This window comes from Anguilla anguilla, chromosome 8, assembly GCF_013347855.1.
Source record: "Anguilla anguilla isolate fAngAng1 chromosome 8, fAngAng1.pri, whole genome shotgun sequence".
Classification (NCBI taxonomy): Eukaryota; Metazoa; Chordata; class Actinopteri; order Anguilliformes; family Anguillidae; genus Anguilla; species Anguilla anguilla.
Genome location: NC_049208.1, coordinates 12,481,376 through 12,500,547, shown reverse-complemented (window position 1 = coordinate 12,500,547; position 19,172 = coordinate 12,481,376). Strand labels below are relative to the sequence as shown.

The following is a 19,172-nucleotide window of genomic DNA, read 5'->3' as shown; positions in this document are numbered from 1 at the left end:
TCTCCCTAAAATTTGTTTTTGCTGGAGTTACGAGCTGTATTATAATGTAAGTACCATCTGTCATAAAGAGGGATATGTTTGTTATAGCAAAGGATTTCGGGAGAGGGTGGAAGCGGCACTTCAGAGAGATTCCCCGTGCTTCCCCAGGGAAGAAAGGTAATGAAAAGAAAATGGCTTCTCTCCTCTTTAATATCTGCGGAAGCAATAAAAATAACATGACGTGATGATTTAACAGACTTGGCTATATTGAGTGGATGAATCATTTTCACGTTACGCCATAAAACTGCTCAAGTGGTTTTCAGAGTCTTTCAGGTAGATTTGCTGGGGATAGGCTAATGGTAGTACCATATTTTTTATTGGATAAAGGTTAATGTTTTTATCATTAATAGATTATTAAGATATTATTAAGCCCCTGTAAGGCAAATAAACTCGGGCTGTTCTTTATACAGGATTTAGCTGATTTACTTAGCTGAAATTTCCTAAATAATTTACGAAGAGTAGGTGGTGCCAACTAATGAAAGGCACTGCAAAAGAAATCACTGATGTTAAAAAAGGCAGCTCTGGTCAAGATAATGATACAAATAACATGAATATACATATCACGTTTTTTAAAATTATCATTCAACAGGACCCAAGAACTGTTAAAGGGGGTCGAGGTTTGTGTCAAGGTCGTTTCACAGCCAAAATATTTTTGTATTCCCTCTGCATAGAGCTGAGGCCTCCAATCACAAATCAGGATTCCTGAGTTAGCTGGATAACTGCACTGAGTAAAACCCAGAACAGCTCTTTTTTACTTCAGTCCATGTTCCAGATTTGGGACGGTTCCAGGTTTTACTCAGTGCAGCTATCCAGCTAACTCCACAATCAGGCTTCATGAAACAGACCCCTGCTCCACACCCACAGTAAACATTACACTGGGGGGGGTGAGGGGTTGGGGGGAGGAGTGAGAAAGTGGACACAGCTAAGGGGTGTGGCAAGGAATTTTAAGGGCTCAGCTGGCCTGTCACACAAGTCACACCGATAGAGTGTCGCTGGGATTCCCCTAGCTGCACTAATCATGGGGCGGAGTGACAGTTTAAGCCTAAGCTATCACACCTGTCACAAGCAGACTACACATTAGGCCTACTGCCCAAATGGCAACCCCGTGGGTTTTGAGTCATGAGCTGGTGTACCCTGGATGGGCTGCAAAAAACTCCAGCCATTCCTGGAATCTGCTGCTTCTGGAGTGCCGATTGTATAAATAATTATATGTATTCTGTGTCCGTGCAACATTTGTCCTGAACTTTGGCTCAAAAGTCAGTCCAACCACTTCACTTTGTTTGGTGAGCTCAGTGATTCAAAATTAGCATTTGTTTAATTCAGTCAAGGCCACTCTTATGTGCTTCTGTCAGGGCTCTGAAATTCTTCTGCAAATTCTTTTTGTAGAACTACAGAAAATGAAAAACAGACAAAACAAAAAAAAAAGTACAACTTCCTTCTCAGACGTACAGAAGACGAAAACGCGGACAAACCCCTTAAGGATACTATGCTTGCACGATGAATCACTCCTGCTCATAAAAGAACAATTTGAAGGAAAATAAAAACAGATAGAGAGAGAGGGGGGGACAAGTAAAGATGAAAGGGCAGTGGTGGTCCCTCTGGACAGGCAGGGTCTGAGAGCTGGGTCTGAGCTGCTTTAAGTTCCTGTCTGTCGGAAGTGTTCCTGCTCTGGCAGGAAGGCTTATCCTGAGCAACCGTCACAGAGATGACAGCCATGCAACCCGCCAAAATGTGTTAGCGGGTGGTGGGGCTGCCCAAAAAAAAAAAACCCGGTAACAATCTGATGAGCATGTTTAAGGTCCCATGCCACATGTCTCTGAAAGGCAATTGGCACTCCTCCTTGTCCAAAAAGACGAATGATGGATGCTTTTGAAAAAGTGATCTTAGATATCTGGGACTGAGTTTATTGGGGAAACGAGCGCCAGAAGGCAATGACATGCTGGCACCCCTCTCCATCAATGTCACCACTGCTCTGTTCCGATTCACTAGAGTCCGATCTGCACTGGGACCCTCCATCTTGTGGAATTTCCTTTAGTTTGTTTCAGCTGTTTTTTTTTTTAAAACCACACCGAACAGTTGCATTACAGCATGCATTCATCAATATTTCATTTCCATTCAACTAATGTTTCCCCTATATGGAAATACAGTGATCTCAAATTTTCATGAAAATTCCTCAGTTACAGTCATGAAATTGATTTGAGCTGCCACCAGTTAAATTAACACTGCATTCCTGTGTGTGTGTATGTCAGTGGTGTATGTCACAGTTCCCCCTCCTTCCAAAAGAATGCTTTCAGGAAAGCAATAGGACTGTAAAAACAAGCTCAGATCAAGGCCTGGTGAAATTAAATGAGTCATTTTAAAACAAGCCCGCGACCTCAGTTTCTGCTGCCAAACATCCAAACCAAAAAAAAAGGCTCCGGACTGCCCTCAAAAAAACTTCTTGTAGATAGAGGACATCAGGAGTAGCACATCTGTTTATCCAGAGTAAAAATTACCTGATTTTTTTTTTCACATTTCTTTCAATTTACAGGACTCTTGAGTTGGACAGTAAAGATTCTAAGTAAAGAAACAGTGCATGTTCTGTGTGCACAGACAATCCGTACTGTAAGTCTCTGGGGGTGGCAACAAAGTTATGAGCATTAACTTCTGCACCAGATTATCACAATCTTAATCTGTGGTATTGACAGAATTGACCTGGTGGGTCAAAGGAGTCAGAGGTCATTTAGTATGACGAAGCTACAAAATTCAGAATACGACCAAAAACACATAACGCTAGCTGTTCAAATTTCAGCGTTGCTGTAGGAATAAAATTTATGCTTTTCAACCAGTTTCATTTCCCCAGTTTCCTGTATATGTTTGCAATCATCATATTTTAGAAGTATAATTCTTGAATTATTCTTCCTTGTAAATCAATGTTAAGGCTATTTTCACAGCATGCTGTTAGACTCAACTTTAGAGCAACACAATATGTTCCCACAATCCTTTTGTACGCAATCTGGGCTGGCCATGAGCTCATTCTCATTTGTGGAGCTTTGACAGCTTGACAGGTACTTAGCCGAACTGCAGGACGTGCTCTCCATACAGGTGACGAGAAACAAAGGTGCCAGGTTGAAGTGCGTCCCGCGCTCCCATTGTCTGTGTCTGAATGCAAAGGTGTGAGAAAGAGCCTGACCTGGTACAAGGCCCTTGCAGGCGAAAGGAGGAGGCACTTCATTGGACAAAACAAAGTGACACGTTTATGACAGCTTCGGCCTCAACAGGAATACCGCCACGCCCGCCAGTGACAAAGAAAACCCCCTCAGGAGCTGAAATTTCTGCAGTCCTCTCTTCAGTGCGGGAGGGTAAAAAAGAGAAATGTTCATATTCTCACCTCACAGCCTTTCAAACAAGACAATGGGTTTTTTAGCTATATGAAATCTGTTGTTTCATATGCTACTACCTTTTGTTGGAACGCATATGGCTTAAGGGTTTATTCTTTAAAATAGATGCCATTTCTTCTGTTCCATTTGCGCATCTCATTTTCATGTTTGTGTTTAAAATGTGTAGAAGAGGGTAAAGGTCAGGACTACAGACTGATGCTAAAATTTCAGGAAATGTGGAAAGCTCTTTTCAAGGCCCTGCCTTGGATTTGCTGTCCATACAGCGTCGTGAAAGGTATTTGTCCCTTTCTGATTATTCTCTATTATTGCTTATCAAACATTATGGGAAGTGTTTGGTTGCATTTATTGCTGCTGGGCAATTACTTTTTCACATGGGTTATATGGGTGTCCAATGACTTTTTCATTAAATAAATGAAATAATCATTCAATGTGTCATATGTTTACATAGGTACCGTTTGTATAATATAAAATGTTTTCTAAAGATCTGAAACCATCCAGTGTGACAAATATGTAATAGCAGAGACCATCAGGAAGGGAGAAAATACTTTTTGTATTTATGCCAGTGATATAAATATTAAATTAAAATAACCAAACAATCGGTATCGGAATCAGTCCAAACTAACAGGAATAGGCAGCAAAGTAGTAGGACTACAGTAGGCATACAATAACTGGCAGGTGCTAAGTACCTGATTTAAAAGAGCTGAAGTTAACTAGGACATGACTTGGAATTTGATTTGCAGCACTGTTCCTTTGGAGACGTGGTGCTAATGAGTCAGACATACGTGTTGCTGTCGCTCTGTCACTGCCCGCAGTGGCAAGACTGAGCAGCAGCTACTGTGTTTGCGGCATAAGCCCCTCACTTCTGCATGCTTAGAGTACAATGTTCAGCATTAAATCGGCTCAGAGTGGACAAATGCTGAATGCTTTGTTTGGGCTTCCCAGACTCTGAGGGAGTGGGGGTCTTTGAATTCACACATTGTTGAACAAAGCCCCCCCCACCACCCACCACCCACCACCACCACCACCTCCTCCTTCCGGCGGAGCCTGGGACCCCCTATTCACCAAACCCCACAAAGCGGCTATTGACCTGGGGGGTTAGCGTGTGTCAGGGCAGGTGAGCTCGGGAGATAAGGGACAAAGAGACGTTTCTCCGGCAGGGCAGGCCGATAGGGCCGGCTCCCGGTGCACTGACAGACCCGCCGACCCTCCCCGCGGGTTCTCACGGCCGTGGGTGGTCACCCGCAGGTATGGGGGCCTGGGGGGGGGGGCGCTGCAGGGAGGCCCAAACCAATCAACCCTGGATCAATCTAAAGGAGCATGTGAGGCTTATCCAATTATTCTTTAGGGTTTAAGGAGTGAAGTGCACCATGCGATGACTTATGTGTTGTAGTCTATTTTTCTTCTTCTTCTTTTGGTGTTTTTTTCATTTATTTGTTTTGTTCAGGTTTGTTCCTTTTTTTGGAGTTGATGTGTCTTCTCCTATTTGGCTGGTTATGTGTCTATATTGTATTTAACAAATCAATACTAATTAAAATTAACATTTAATCGAAGCTTTTTCAATGCTGTTTGGACCATTCACAAATCTGTTCATTAATCACCAAGGTCAAGTTGCAGTGATGACAGAGGGATGTGTGGAAAGACTCATGTCAACACAAGGAGAAGAATATTCTTCTTTTTTTATTCCTAGGTTCCTATAAGAGGACATTTCAAGGACAATGTTCATCATTTTCCAAGACCTTTGTAATGGAATAATTTTATTACATTGAACATTATTATTATTATTTATAATTTAAGTGGTTCCTTTGAAGTTATTCATTTGATTTGAAACATCCACCCTACATTGTAACTGTTTTATTTGTATGGAACTGGATGTATGGATCAGTAGATACTAGTGCCATAGAATTTATTGCAATTTCATTGAATAGATGTGTATAGCGACATAGAATGTTGGGGAGTTTAGTTAGAATGCATAAACCAAGAGAATATGAAGGCCTGCAAAATCTTGGTTCCTTCATAACCTTGACTTCCATGTTCAAAATCAAGAACTTGCAAGGCTTTTAAAGAGAACCTTTGAGAAATGCAAAAGAACAGCAACCACATTATTTCTAACAACCCTATGGGTGTAAGGAAAGCACATATCTTATAATGTGGGTCGAAACAGAGGGAAGGGACACAGGCTAATACAGGGCTACCCAACTCTGTTCCTGAAGATCTACTGTCCTGTAGGTTTTCACTCCAACCCTAACATAGCACACCTCATTCAACAGCCAGAGATCTCATTGAGCTGTTTGTCAGTAGAATCAGGTGTGCCAAATTGTGGTTGGGGTGCAAACTAACAGGGTGGTTGATCCTCAAGAACAGGGTTGAGCAGCCCTGTGCTAACGCATGTACAAGAGAAGGCAAAACATCGTTTTCAGCCTGTGCCCAGATGCCCCTACATATGCCACCCTGATTTCTGTGCATTCTTTGCACTAAAATATGTTTGCTGGGAATGACGGTTGTTGTCCTTTTGCACTGTTTTGCATTTGGAAATCCTGTTCTATGGCAGCCATATTTCACATGCATGCAATCGGAATACTTTTCCTGGCCCGCATGACTGTTTAAGTGGGAACCTGTTAATCAGGGTTGTGGCGGGACGTTTCGGCGGCAGAGCCGCAAATACTGTTGCGCACTCCATTCGGATCCCTCCGGAGAGAGCCAAGTCTGCCCCAGACAAGCTGGCACTGGGACAGACTAGACCCCATTCCTGCCTGCCAAGCACCCTGCCAAAAAACAGCTCCACTTCCTTCCTGACTCGGGACAGGGATACCTTTGTGACTGCTTGTCCTCTTGTCAAAGTGACTCGCGGGAATTCACCAGCCTCATGTGAAAAATAGCCATACCGTCGCTCGACTTACCGCACTGTACAGTCCGAGAAGCTCACCTGTTTCCTGTGCGAGTCCATTACATTTTTCCAGGTCGTCTGTGTGTCACTCGTTCACTAGCAGGTGTGGAGGGAAGGGTTAATGGTGGTAAGACTGAATGAATGATGGCTGGAGATAATCATCTCACTGTTTTAAAGAGGCTAATGTAACTAATAATGGTGGGGGGTGGGGGGTGGAGGGGAGGGGAGGGGAGGGGGTGTTGGTGTACAGTATCTACCTCCAAGAGAGCTGCGATTGAGACAGGGGAGGTTTGGTGTAGCTCTCTTCAGGAATAGGGGAGGGTGGGGGATATGTAACTCATGTGTACTTGCCTTGGGGGGGAGGTGAAATGTTACACTGTGTGGAATATGAGAAGAGTCTGGCTGCAGACATGCACGTATCTCACGAACATACTCTCATAATCATCACAGTAATCCTAATCCTTGTACAGATATAAATGTCCAATAATATTTCCAAACTGAAAAGTAATACATTTCTAAAAAGTAATGTGGTCGTAGGAAACAAAGAATAATTAACAAAGGTTAATTATCTATTTTCTACCAAACATATGAGGTAACAGGTAGGTAGAGTTGGTGCTGGATGGAACAGTACTAAAGATTGCAGCATAACAGAATCCAGACAGATATTTGTACAGGTGAGAATATTGATGGCTTATTCTTTGCTTCATTGCTTAGCAAGAATGCCAAAAGAGATCAGTTCATTTGTTCCACCTCAGCTCTCCTTTGATTCGATGTAAACACAATGCCACCTGCTGGACAGTAAAGGAAGTATGGCTCATAGAATCATGTCTTTAACACTCACAATTCAGGAGAGGTGGGAAACTGCTTAACACAGGGGGTGAGACCATGGTGCGGGGGGGTCCTGGGAATTGAAACTCTTAATAACCCCCATTACTGTGACCCCACAAATAAGATCTAGGATGTTCAGGGCTATGTTAATAAGTGAATGGCCCCCAGGGGCCACACAGAAGTACTGTTAGGTTCTTTGGTAATATGGGGTTAAGTTACCGTGGACAGAACCCCGGAGCCCCACTCTCAGCGCAGCGGAACTGGGGGTCCCGGCGGGGGCCCCTGGGGTGGCGGTAATGACAGAGGGAGCCGCGGGAATGATGGATTGTAGCCCACAGAGGGGCTCCAACGGCCGGTCGAGCGACGCCCCCTTGATGCTTGGAGCCAATGTGAAGCACCGACCCTCCCCCTCCGGCACCACGGTTCCTCTTCAAGAAGGCAGCAGAGATGGGCTGTTCCCAAGATAATTCTGTCTAAAAAAACGTTTTGTTTTTTTCCCCACTGGCTTTTAATCAGAGGCTTTCTTCGGTCGGCGAATGTTATTGTTATCGATATGCTTTGCTACAGCCGATTCTCATGTCGGTCATGGTCAGCGCTTCATCTCAAGAAAGGGAACTTCTAGCCAAACAACGGTTCAGCACGAGTCCACTCTCAGAGAGGGAGAGAGAGCTGGTGCGGTCCCATTAATGGTTTTCTTTCTTTCTGTTTGTTATTTCACTGCAGTACTTAGGCCACAGGACCTTGAATGTGCACGCCTGGGCTCAGATTATTGTCTGGAGAGTCGGTGTTTGCGATGTCAGACCGAAGTCCTGTTTGATTGCAGTTCCTATATAATTTCTTTTCTGTTGTTTTGCTTGGCAGCAGACAGTTAGTGGTAAAAACTAAATGGCTCTAAGAGGCAGAAGAAATGTTATTATTCTGATTTTTTTGACGAATGGTTCACGATAATAAGGGAAAGTTGGGAATTTTTACAAAGCAAAAATGTTATCGTTGTTTCAGCCAATCATTATAGCTATCTAGCAGAGTTGTTTAAGCCTTCTGACTGGCTGAGGTGTAAAGCTGGCCAGCCAACCAGGAGACCTTCCAGGTCTGCATCTGAGTTCAAGGCCCCCCAGATCAATCTTTTACTAAATGGTTTAGGACTCGATAATTAAAGGGGTCACAGACATTTTGAAAGGGTGAATTTTTTTTAAACCAAGTGACCAGCCAAACCTTAGGAGGCAACATTCTTGTGAGGCCTACGATTCGGAACAGCACTTAAAATGGCACATTCTACTTCCTGCCTCAAAATTCTTTCTTATAAATCAGCATACTGGTGAAATGGAATGCACTCATTCGCTCCGTGACTCACAGATTTGCCGCAATTCTATTTTGCCATTGGATACAAAACATTTTTATTGCTTCAAAAAAAAGGAAAAGAAAAGTGAGGTGGTTGATAGCTTGCTGTAGATCCTCCACCATCAAACCACAATTCATGTATTTTTCTCATCAAGTACAGATGGGGGTGTGTATTACATCAAAGAGGCTTTGATGTTTCACCGTGTTTCTATCTTTCCCCACAGGTACCTAGTCTAGTCCTTCTGCCTGGTCAATTTTTACTGCTGATTTAGTGCATCACAGCAAGTACTCACGTTGGCGGTGGTTAATTTCACCAAACCGGCATAACGACTGGTCTTTTATCACCACAGTGCTACATGGCATCTTCTTTATTTCAAATAATTTATTGGTTACTTACGGCAGAAAAAATGTTGTAAGAACAGAAATATGTTAGGAATGTCAAAATCAGAAATCAAGGACACAGGTCTTTAAGTATTTCATCATGGTGTCTTTCCTGCACAAAGCGAGATGTATGCACATTGTTCATAATTTTCTATGTGCAAGGCAGAAATTAATTCAGCGTGGGGGAGAAGGAAAACCTAAACACGGCTCTTGATCATGATTTATTGTGCAAGCATGCAAGATGACGTTTTAACCACACTGGTCTTCATCAGGCAAAATGAGGCTCAGGATGTTTGTGTATTTATACATTCATCACGACAACATTACCATATTTCTGTGAACACCCTGTTGGGGAGGCTGCCTGTTGATGGGATGTTATTTCATACTGGATGAAGATACGGCAAATATATGCTCTACATAGGTGAAATCCGATGAAAGGGCATCATAATTCATATTTGACCCTTAAACATTGCATGTCATATTCTTCACAAAGTCTGTTGGATAGGATTGTGTCTCATGTGTCTATTGTTACATTCTTTCCTTAGAAGCAAAAAAGTTATAATATATCATAAATCTGTTTTTTCCTGATAAAACATTTTGAGCTTACAGTATGTGCATCATTGCTAACACAGCTAGCCCTTTTTTGGCCAGTGGATGGTATTCTGAAAATGTGTTCTTCACATGAGCCAGTTCTGCAAAGGGGTGTGATAAAGTCAATGGGAGGCACTTGATCAGTGTGGGGTGCTTGCCCTCCCTACAGCTCCTGTAGCTTGTCGTCTGATTGCTTGTTCACTGTCCATCCGTTCTGACTCTTACTTTCACCTTCAATGTCATGCCCAGCGCTGCTAAATAATAAAGATTTTTTTTGACTCACCACATGTGGGTCGCTTGCCTAATTGCAGTTTAGTTAGCATAATAAGTCATGGCTTCTGTGAGCAACAGCAGTGCTTTTGTTCCTCACTGTCATGGTTAAGAGTTTAACATCTCTCTCTCTCTCTCATGCACACATGCGCGTACCTTTCTTGTTTTCATTTGGGAGTGATGCAATGTACAGAGCCACTTCCTCTGCAAAGGAATAACCTCACACCCAGATAGAGGAGGAGCTGAAGATATTGAGAATGTTGTGATGTCATCAAGAAATTATTCAAGAGCTTGGAGGATGATGGGGGATGAATAAACAAAAACAAATAAAAAGCACCACTCTGGAAGGAACATTAAGATCATCACCCTTATTGATCCCTTCCTTCTGCTTTACCAGTGAACTGAATAGCTACAGTAAGTGTCTGTTTCACAATAAATCTGGAAACTTAAGTGTCTGAGATGATAATCTAGCCACAATTTCTGGGTTTCAGAAATTTCATAAATAAATTCTGTGTATTCATTATCATAACCATTTTAAAGACCCAATGAAGGTGCACATACTGTCAGTTAAGCTTGAACATTGCACTTGTGTGCATTAAATAGCCACGTGTTCACTGTTCATTATGTTTTATATCCATAGTACACAATGCCACAGAAAACCATTGAGTTAAACCACTGAGATCAAACTCACTAAATATTTCAATGCATGCTGCTGACTTTCTTTTTATTTTCGCAGTTATTTTTATACACATGGTGAAGTCCAACAAAATGCTGACATGCAGTATTGTGTCGCAGAGGAAAACTTGTAAAGTACTGCTTTTGTTCAGGGGGGCAAAGTTGCACAAATAAATATTGTAATAGTGGTTTCATGGTGGATTTAACAGTAATTCCCAGAATGATGGAACAGCCTTCCCCAATAAATCTAGGACTGATATGAATCAGAGAGGAATCTAACAGTTTGGAACAGAAAGCCAATTTACAGCTTCCATGGCCTCACTGAGTGTGTACAGCGCATTGGGCAAGCATTGCTAATTTATAAGTTCACCCTTTGTTCCTGACACCCATCTCCTGGGGGCTTTCATATGCATCATTTTGCCATATCCCCATGACTGGCCTAAAATAAATAAACAAATAAGCTCCGCAATCCATCATTCCTATTACTGTAGGAGCAGGCCCCAAGTATACAGCCGTCTGTCTTTCATCCAGTAAAATGGCCTGCCATGAAAAGCCATCCCATGATGCTCTGATGGTGTTGTGGTCAGAGCAGCATGGGGCGATGGCATCATTAAAACCTGCAGAGCCACATCAGGGGCAACATTTTGCTTTAATCTGAGATGCTGATCCCATGATCTGTGCTAAAAAGCTGTTTAGTGAAATATATGCCTACTGAATGTAGCTGTTTGCTGAGTCAAGAGCAAAAATAAAATTAGAATATAGGCAACTGAGTTTATTCTGGTCAAGGGGACCACATGCCTAGATAAAATTTAACAATTCATGTTAATTCAGTTGAATCATAAGGATGCGTAGACTGCCATGCTTCCAAACCAGTGCGGCTGGCAAATTGAAAAGGTTCCGATTTGAAATGTCAGCCTTTCTGATAAAAAAAACTGTACCTTACAAGCACTGTCCATTTTCAGGGTAAAGGTTGTAAACAGGCTGTGTTTTGCTCAGAAATGAAATAGGACATTTCTCAGAATTGAAGCTACAATTTTACAGGCACATTTTATCTCCAGAAAGGTTTCTTCCTTTGTCACATGTGGAGTTTATTTACAGGGCCTCTGTGAAGCACGGCCAGGGCCTCTATCGGTGATTGCGCTGGATTGGACGTAACCTGCTTCTTTTCCCAGTCTGACATCAGTTTTTTTTTAATCAACAGGAATTTCCTTGATTAAAGAAGTGCATTGCTTACACCACACAAAGTGATGCACAAAACCATTCCCAAATGAGGAAATTCCCTGCCAGTGACCCAAAACCAGTGAAACGTATTACCAGTGCTGGTGATGTCTATGAGCTCGTGTTGCCAGAGTTGAGCCAGAATGATCAGATGCATGCTGCACCTCTTGCATTGGTCATGGTCCTTATAATCAAGGGGCATCACTGGCATGATCCGAAAATGAAAAACAGACCCTGGAGGTTGCCTTTCCGTCAACACACATCTGTTTAAGTAAAGGTAAGTGTGGAAATTCCTTCACCAAACGCTGAGTGTTCACAGTAGAAGGCAGTAGATTTTTCTGTAATTATTTATTTTTTTATTTTGTGAATGGCTTATGGTATGATGAGGATTACATTTTAGTACCGTAGAAGGGTGATGCATTGGTTGACATATAAATAATCGTCCAGAATAATTTATTTAACAAAGTAATAATCAGGAGAAAAGCAACCAACACATTTACCGTCCATTATTCCTCTTTACAGTATGTAGTTTTAGAACAAGATGTGACTCAGATTGTTTGAATTTTACTATGAAACGTTTAGGCATTCTTAACCTTTGGACTTACAGGTACAGAATTTGTACCTTATTACGTGACATTATATTCATGTTGTAAAGCTCTTCTTTGTATGTCCCTAAAACTAAGCCACTCATTGATTGTTTACCTTATTGAGAATTACACTCCTGATTCAGTACTTTTTTTTTTTAAGTTGCTGTCAGACTGATTTCTGTCAACTCTACATTAAAATTGTAAGTATAAGTCAATAACTGTTTAGAGATGACATTGGAAAAAATATCCTTTCTTGTTAAATTCGATGTTTGTGGCTCCGTAGGTTTTTCCGCATGTTACTTTCGACTTCTCAGCATTGACGGTGCACGGGGTGGCACTGAACTGTCTCCACTAGGGGGAAGTATTGCATTATTTTGAACTGATTGTAGGGAGGATTCTGAAAACAGAACTCCTCAGTAGAGTTGTACGTAATAAGCTAAAGTGTTCCATTGATTTTTCTCATAGTTTATGCGGTTGTGCAACAGACTTAGGGTAAAATGACTACAGTTATACCACGTATAGAACAACTATCGTCCAGAGTTGTTCGCATCCTCGGCTGCAATCCTGGACCCATGACACTTCAGGGAACTAATACGTACTTGGTCGGAACCGGGAACAGGTAGTTAGCCTAGCCACAACATAGCTCGTGGTATTGTATTTTGAGGTGAACATAGCTTGAAAGCGAGCGGAATATACTTCTTAAAATGCAGCAAAAGTTATTTTAAAGTATATAAGAAAAGCATCGGCGTCACCGCGGAATGGCGAGATATTAGCCAGCTAGTAAACCATAGCAAATCTTGCAAGTTTATATCACTATCTAATAACCGTGATCACTGGGCAGCCCTTGCGTCTTGATTTTTAGGTAAAATTGAGTTCAGGTTATCTGAGTAGTGTGCATATATGGTCCGTTAAGAAGTTTTTGAAGTAAGTGTGTGGCAGTTTATTTCATTTTCTAGTAAACTATCCAAGCTTGCTTACTAATAGAACACAATGATTAGTACAGGAATATCCAACTTTAGCTCTGGGGAGGGCCGCAGTGTCTGCTGGTTTTCGGTGTGTTTCCGTATTCAGCACAAATGATTAATTTAAGTCTTTGATTGGCTAGAGTCCACCCTTCGTTCAAACGTCGCTGCTGATCGAAAGGAAACTGCAAACACCTGCAGCCCTCGAGAGGTCTATTTCACGAAGCATAATTACTGAGTTAGCTGGAAAGCTGTGCTGAGTAAAACCCGGAACAGCTCTCTTCAGTCCGTGTTCTACATGTGGAAGGTTTCCAGGTTTTACTCAGTGCAGTTATCCAGCGAACTCAGGAGTAATGCTTCGTGAAACAAGGCCCAGGACTGTAGTTTGGCACCCCTGGGTGAGTACGTGACTGTATGTGTGTACTGTAGCAGTCCGTGTGTGTATGTGTGTGTGTGTCAGGATTGCAGGATGCTCTTGTTACCTCTATGTATGTATCTGCATAGCTACACGTGACCTTATTTCTTGTTTCAATGCACAACTATGCCTCATTGTCCTGTATTGCCCAAGAGACTAGTTCAAGCCCTCATAATCTCTGGTCTGGACTTCTGTACCACATCACTATTTGGTTTACTGCTTCAGAATGCTGCTTCAATCTGCAATATTCCCTGTCAACAGAGCTTGTGAATTCTGTATTTTTCAGACGGATCCTGATAGACACCGGAGAGCCTTCAGTCCCAGAGTACATCAGCTGTTTAAAACAAGCCTTGAGCCAATTCAACACCACGATTCAAGAGATAGTAGTAACACATTGGCATCACGATCATACGGGAGGGGTTTCGGACGTTTGTAGGGATGTATCCGTGGGTGAGTTAGAGTTAGGCCGTTCTGCTGTATCAGCGCTTTTTCATAACATCAGACCATTGCTTTCAGCAAAGTACGGAATCTCTGTTTACAGTTTTCTTTAAATATACCTTCCCTTTTCTTTTTATTCTTTTAGATTCTGAGTTGCGGGTTAGCAAACTTCCTCGAGCTCCACCCGTTGAAGAATTAACAACAGCTGGGAAAAAATACTGTTACCTGAAGGATGGCGATGTCATAGCAACAGAGGGTGCAACGCTGAAGTGAGTGAAATTGAACTTTAGCACAATCAGACTACTGACTGTTGTCAAAGATTCTTAATAATGACAAGATTGAATCTTTCAGAAAAGTTTTATAACAGTAGATGTACGCTGGTCTGTGATATCCATAAACTGGTTCCAAGCCCAAGCAGGGTCACTTCCTGTATAGCAGCTGTAAACAGATACAGTCTTAGCCCTAATTTATAACACTGCTACAGAGAACAGAAAAAGCTACAACTGCCATTTAGCATTCCACCATTAGAAAGCATTAACGGTGGAACTATATTTCGTCAACAATTTCTTTGAACTCTGAACCTCCTACAGGAATTTGACTGCAGAGTATTTAACTTTTTCTATAGTAGCTACAGCATAATGTGTTTGCTTGTGTAGTATGGAGACGACATGTTGGATCAGTGGTTCCCAAATTTTGCACAGTAAGGAAAGTTGAGGCACGTGAAGAGTCACCGCGTAAAGAAATTGAGTGCCCAGAAAAGACTACACCAGCATGTTTGGACTTTTATTTTGCCTCTGCAGGGTCCTTTACACCCCCGGCCACACGGACGACCATATGGCCGTGATGCTGGAGGAGGAGAACGCGGTGTTCTCGGGGGACTGCATTCTGGGGGAAGGGACGGCCGTGTTTGAGGACCTGTACGATTACATGAAGTCTCTGCAGATACTGCTCAGCTCCAGGGCTGACTTGATATACCCAGGTTTGCACTCTTTTCTTACGTTTGCATGTGGGAACTTACGTGATATTACATTACTTGCTGGCATTTAGTAGACGCCCCTAACCAGATCAGTGTATATTTTTACATGCAGACCATTTATACTGCCGGATATTTTACTGAAGCAATTCAGGTGAAGTACCTTGCTCATGAGTACAATGGCAGCATCCCAGCTGGGAACTGATCCTACAACCTTTTTCAGTTGCAAGCCTAATTTAATTTAGCAGATACAAATATCCACAGGCACTTGCTGTTAGTTATTACTAAGATTTGACATAGAGTTGGTTAAATGGTTGTAGGAAAAAATAATGAAAGAAGAAAGGGGCAAATGATAAACAAACAAGGAGGAGTAACCTTGTATAAAAGGGCAAAATGGGGAATATGCTACTGAACAATGTGCTCAGATCAGTACAGAGGGGAGAGATTGCCTCAGTATCACAGGATGATCTAGATATTGTCAATAAAGCTTTTGATGGTTATGTAAATACCAGGTTGGATCCAGTGCCATTAGACTTTGTGAAAACAGCAAGGCCATCTGCAGATCAAATGCACAGCGGCAACAATAACCAGCAGAATCCGGGGAAGTATCTCACAGGTCACTCTTCTGCTAACCGCTGTAGGTCACGGGCCGGTGGTGCAAAATGCTGGCAGGAAAATCCAGGAGTACATCACTCACAGGAACCTCAGAGAGCAGCAGGTTCTGAACGTTCTGCAGAGCAGTGCCGGGAAGGAATTCACCTCCGCAGAGCTCGTAAAAGTGGTGTACAAGGTACCGTGTGCGCGTTTACGCGGCCCAAGTCTGGTTTCACTTACAGAGAGTAACGACCCCCCTGTTGTTCATCCGCAGAAGGGAACACTCATGCTTTTAATGTTTGAAGGTATCGACAGGAAAAAAAATGGCCGTGGCTTAAATGTAATGTGAAGTGTACGTATGTAACGAGTGAGAAACGCTTGCCCAAGGTGAGACCTGAACCCCCTCCGCTCACTCGTCCGAAGGCTCCAGAGACGAGCGCGTTGCCAGTCGGCGACAGGCGAAATCGCCCTTGGCTAAACATAACGTTGTTATTTTGAACCTGAGGGTTGCGTCACGAGAGAGCGTCGTCATGGTTACCTGCTACAAGGCCTTGAACTTTGTTGCACCTTATTGTGCTTACTAGCAAACTAGCTGAGCTACACATAGGCTGTTTTATACTCATGATAGCCTGTGTGTGATCTATCCCTCCTAATTTTATGTAGTTGTGAACAGACCTGCATTGACATTCTCAGTCACCTGAGGAAGAGTTGCTCCTCTGTTTTTCTTTACATATCGCACTAATGCACGAGCATCACGGTCATCGAATATGCACTATTTACCACAATTTCTGACCGTATTTACTGATGTCTTTCCCATAGATCTAAATGCAGATGGCATTGTGGTCACTTCCTATTGAAACACTAGCCAGTTGAGCAGTCTTTGTGACTTAAGCTCCTGCCATCCGTACCGCAATACCGCAATAATGAACCCTCTTTGGAAGTCACTTAGATCTTTTCCTCTTGCCATCTTGATCCAAAATCTAGGTGAACTGGGCCTGCTCAGCATTTTCATACATGCCACAGAGCATGATAGGGTGTTAATTGCTTAATTGTATCATGCAGTACGCCTGTATGGAAGTATCTGCATTCGTTATGTTTCTCCACTCATTTATTCAGGTTTTTTCTTTTAATTTGTCACCTGTCTGTATATATATATATATAATCCACAGTCATTACTGAAAAGGTGTGCGTTCATTCTCACACCAAAAATAAAGGTGAATGGTTTCAGTGCTGCCTTTCCCAGAAAAATTACTTAATATATTTAATTAATATATTTTACATATATGAATACTAATGTTTATTTATTATTTAAAATCAGGAAACGCCTGAGCATCTTCACGGAGCAGCTGAAGTGAATCTTGTGCATCACCTGAAGAAGCTCGAGAAAGAGGGCAAAATAATTTGCGGTACGTAATTGTTTGTTCTTCTGAAGTGAGAGGTCAGGAGTATCTTGAAAGGGGCCCGAATGCACACAATCTGCCGAACAGCTTGGGAAGCTCGCTTTGGACAAACAGAAGACCGATGTGTCATTCCACTGTGCAGTTGGTGATTATGTCTTCTGAACTGTACTTGGGCACAAGCAGACCTTAAATGACCTGCTAAACCACAGATACTATTCAAGGGTCAGATATCATTAATCATATGTTTTGTATAAAATCTGATTTGGATGCCAAAATTATGCCCGTTAGTCAATTTAGGATATTTTGGCCCTGCCAAAATAGTCAGGATTGTGACCAAGCAGCTTTTGATGGAGCCCCTTATTAAAGCCCCTTTAGTAAGGGGCTCCATCAGTGCGGTCACAATGCATATTCTTGCTGTTTTCTAAAATCAGTGACATCTTCAGCACTTGGAATCCTTGAGTGGTGTGTCCTATTCTTAATATATTCCCTGTGGGGCCATTGGATATTTGTCAATGCATGTCTCTTTCTGCAGAAAATGAATCGCATCAGTGCTGCAGATGGAAGAACAAACTCTGAGAACATAATGGGACTGAATTATACTGAATTGAATCTTTGGTTTCCTTTTTTATCATCAAGGGCACATACAATATCATTGCTAACTAAGGAAGTGGCAGAGATAGTGCTATGATTAGCCTTATATTGTTTTTCTGGTGTGTTTGTCCTAGCCTTTTTGATTTGCAGTGTGCAGAATTACTTTTTGACATGAAAATACATCGAGTACAAATTTCCTAGATGTCAACTGTGGTTTCATGCATTGAAGCCCAGTGTGAAGCAGGTCTCTTCTGTTGTTAAACCCTGCCAGATTGAGATCACAATCTGTTTAAACTATTTACAAATCATGTATTCGATTGTGAATGCGTATTTCAAGGATGTGTAATGTCTTATCAATGCTGTTTTCTGTGATAATGATTGTTAAATATACAAATAATTCAGTTATTAATCAAAAATGCACAGTGGCCCCAATGTGTCTGTTATTATTATTATTATTATTATTATTATTATTACTACTACTACTACTATACAGTACCCTCCAAAAGTATGGCAACAGTAGAGAGAAATTTATTCTTTTTGCTATGTGCTTAAGGCATTTGGATTTGAGATCAAAAGATGAATATGAGACGAAGTACAGGCAATCAGCCTTGATGTCATGACGTTTACATACATTTACGTTATACAGTTGAACGGAAACAGCTGTTTTTGTGTTGTGTCCCCCCATTTTTAGCTATGCAAATACTAAGTTCATGGATGAAATGTAAAGTAAATCACAGCATGTGGTTGCACTGCCCTTAAATGTAATAACTGCACCAAGTCTATGCCCCACTGGCTTCACCAGAAATTGGGTTTCTTCTTTGGAACTACTTTCCAGGCCTTCACTGTAGCCGCTTTCAGTTGACTTTTGTTTTGGGTGGTATATATATATACCTGCAGTATATGAGACTGTCGAACAGTATATGAATTTCGCATTATGACATTGATATGTTTTTTTTATTTCTTTCATTTTTTTAACTTTTTCCATAAGTGCAAACAGTTTTTTTATTCTTTGGCTTAATGCCCATTTTTCCTTGCCAGATTGGGCAACAAGCAAACTGGTGTTTACAATTTTGCACACTCATATTAGACTTGGAGTCATGCTAATTTATCATAATCTGGTAATGGTAAATGTGATTTTGACATACATTTGCACAACCTACTGAACATGTGTATCTCAGAGTCTGTCAGCATTTGACCTGGCTGCACCTGGACTCCCACCACCAACCCCACCCCCACCATGTTAAAAATAAAAGGTAGTGTGGAAGTACAGAGTACAGAAATGCATGCCTTAATATATCAAGTAGTGTTATAAAACTACATGAAAAACATAAAAATACACTATGCAAAGATTTTCTGGATACTCTGGATATATTTTCTCTACCGTGTCATATGGTTTCATTATTTGAACACAATGTGCTTGTTCATTCGTATAAATCCTTTCTACGTGGTTCTACTTAATGAAACACCAGCGAGGAAGGCAGTGGTCGAAGATTTTTATTGTTTATAGAAATGGCATTAAACGTGTTTAATAGTTGTCAGAATAGTTCTCTGATTTACTGGTGAAATTAAGGTTTTAAAAGGAGACTAGTCAAGAAACAGAGAAACAGC

At 41.7% G+C, this 19,172-nt stretch overlaps 1 protein-coding gene across 1 annotated transcript; it reads left to right on the top strand.

Moving 5' to 3' along the window:
* The first annotated feature begins 12,565 nt into the window (after window positions 1–12,565).
* Window positions 12,566–17,996, top strand: lactb2 (lactamase, beta 2). Its single transcript, XM_035430465.1, has 7 exons — window positions 12,566–12,810; window positions 13,855–14,018; window positions 14,152–14,275; window positions 14,807–14,985; window positions 15,621–15,769; window positions 16,892–16,979; window positions 17,506–17,996. Exons 1-7 carry the CDS (start codon window positions 12,689–12,691, stop codon window positions 17,547–17,549), a joined length of 870 nt encoding a protein of 289 aa, XP_035286356.1. The 5' UTR covers window positions 12,566–12,688; the 3' UTR covers window positions 17,550–17,996.
* Window positions 17,997–19,172: the final 1,176 nt, after the last annotated feature.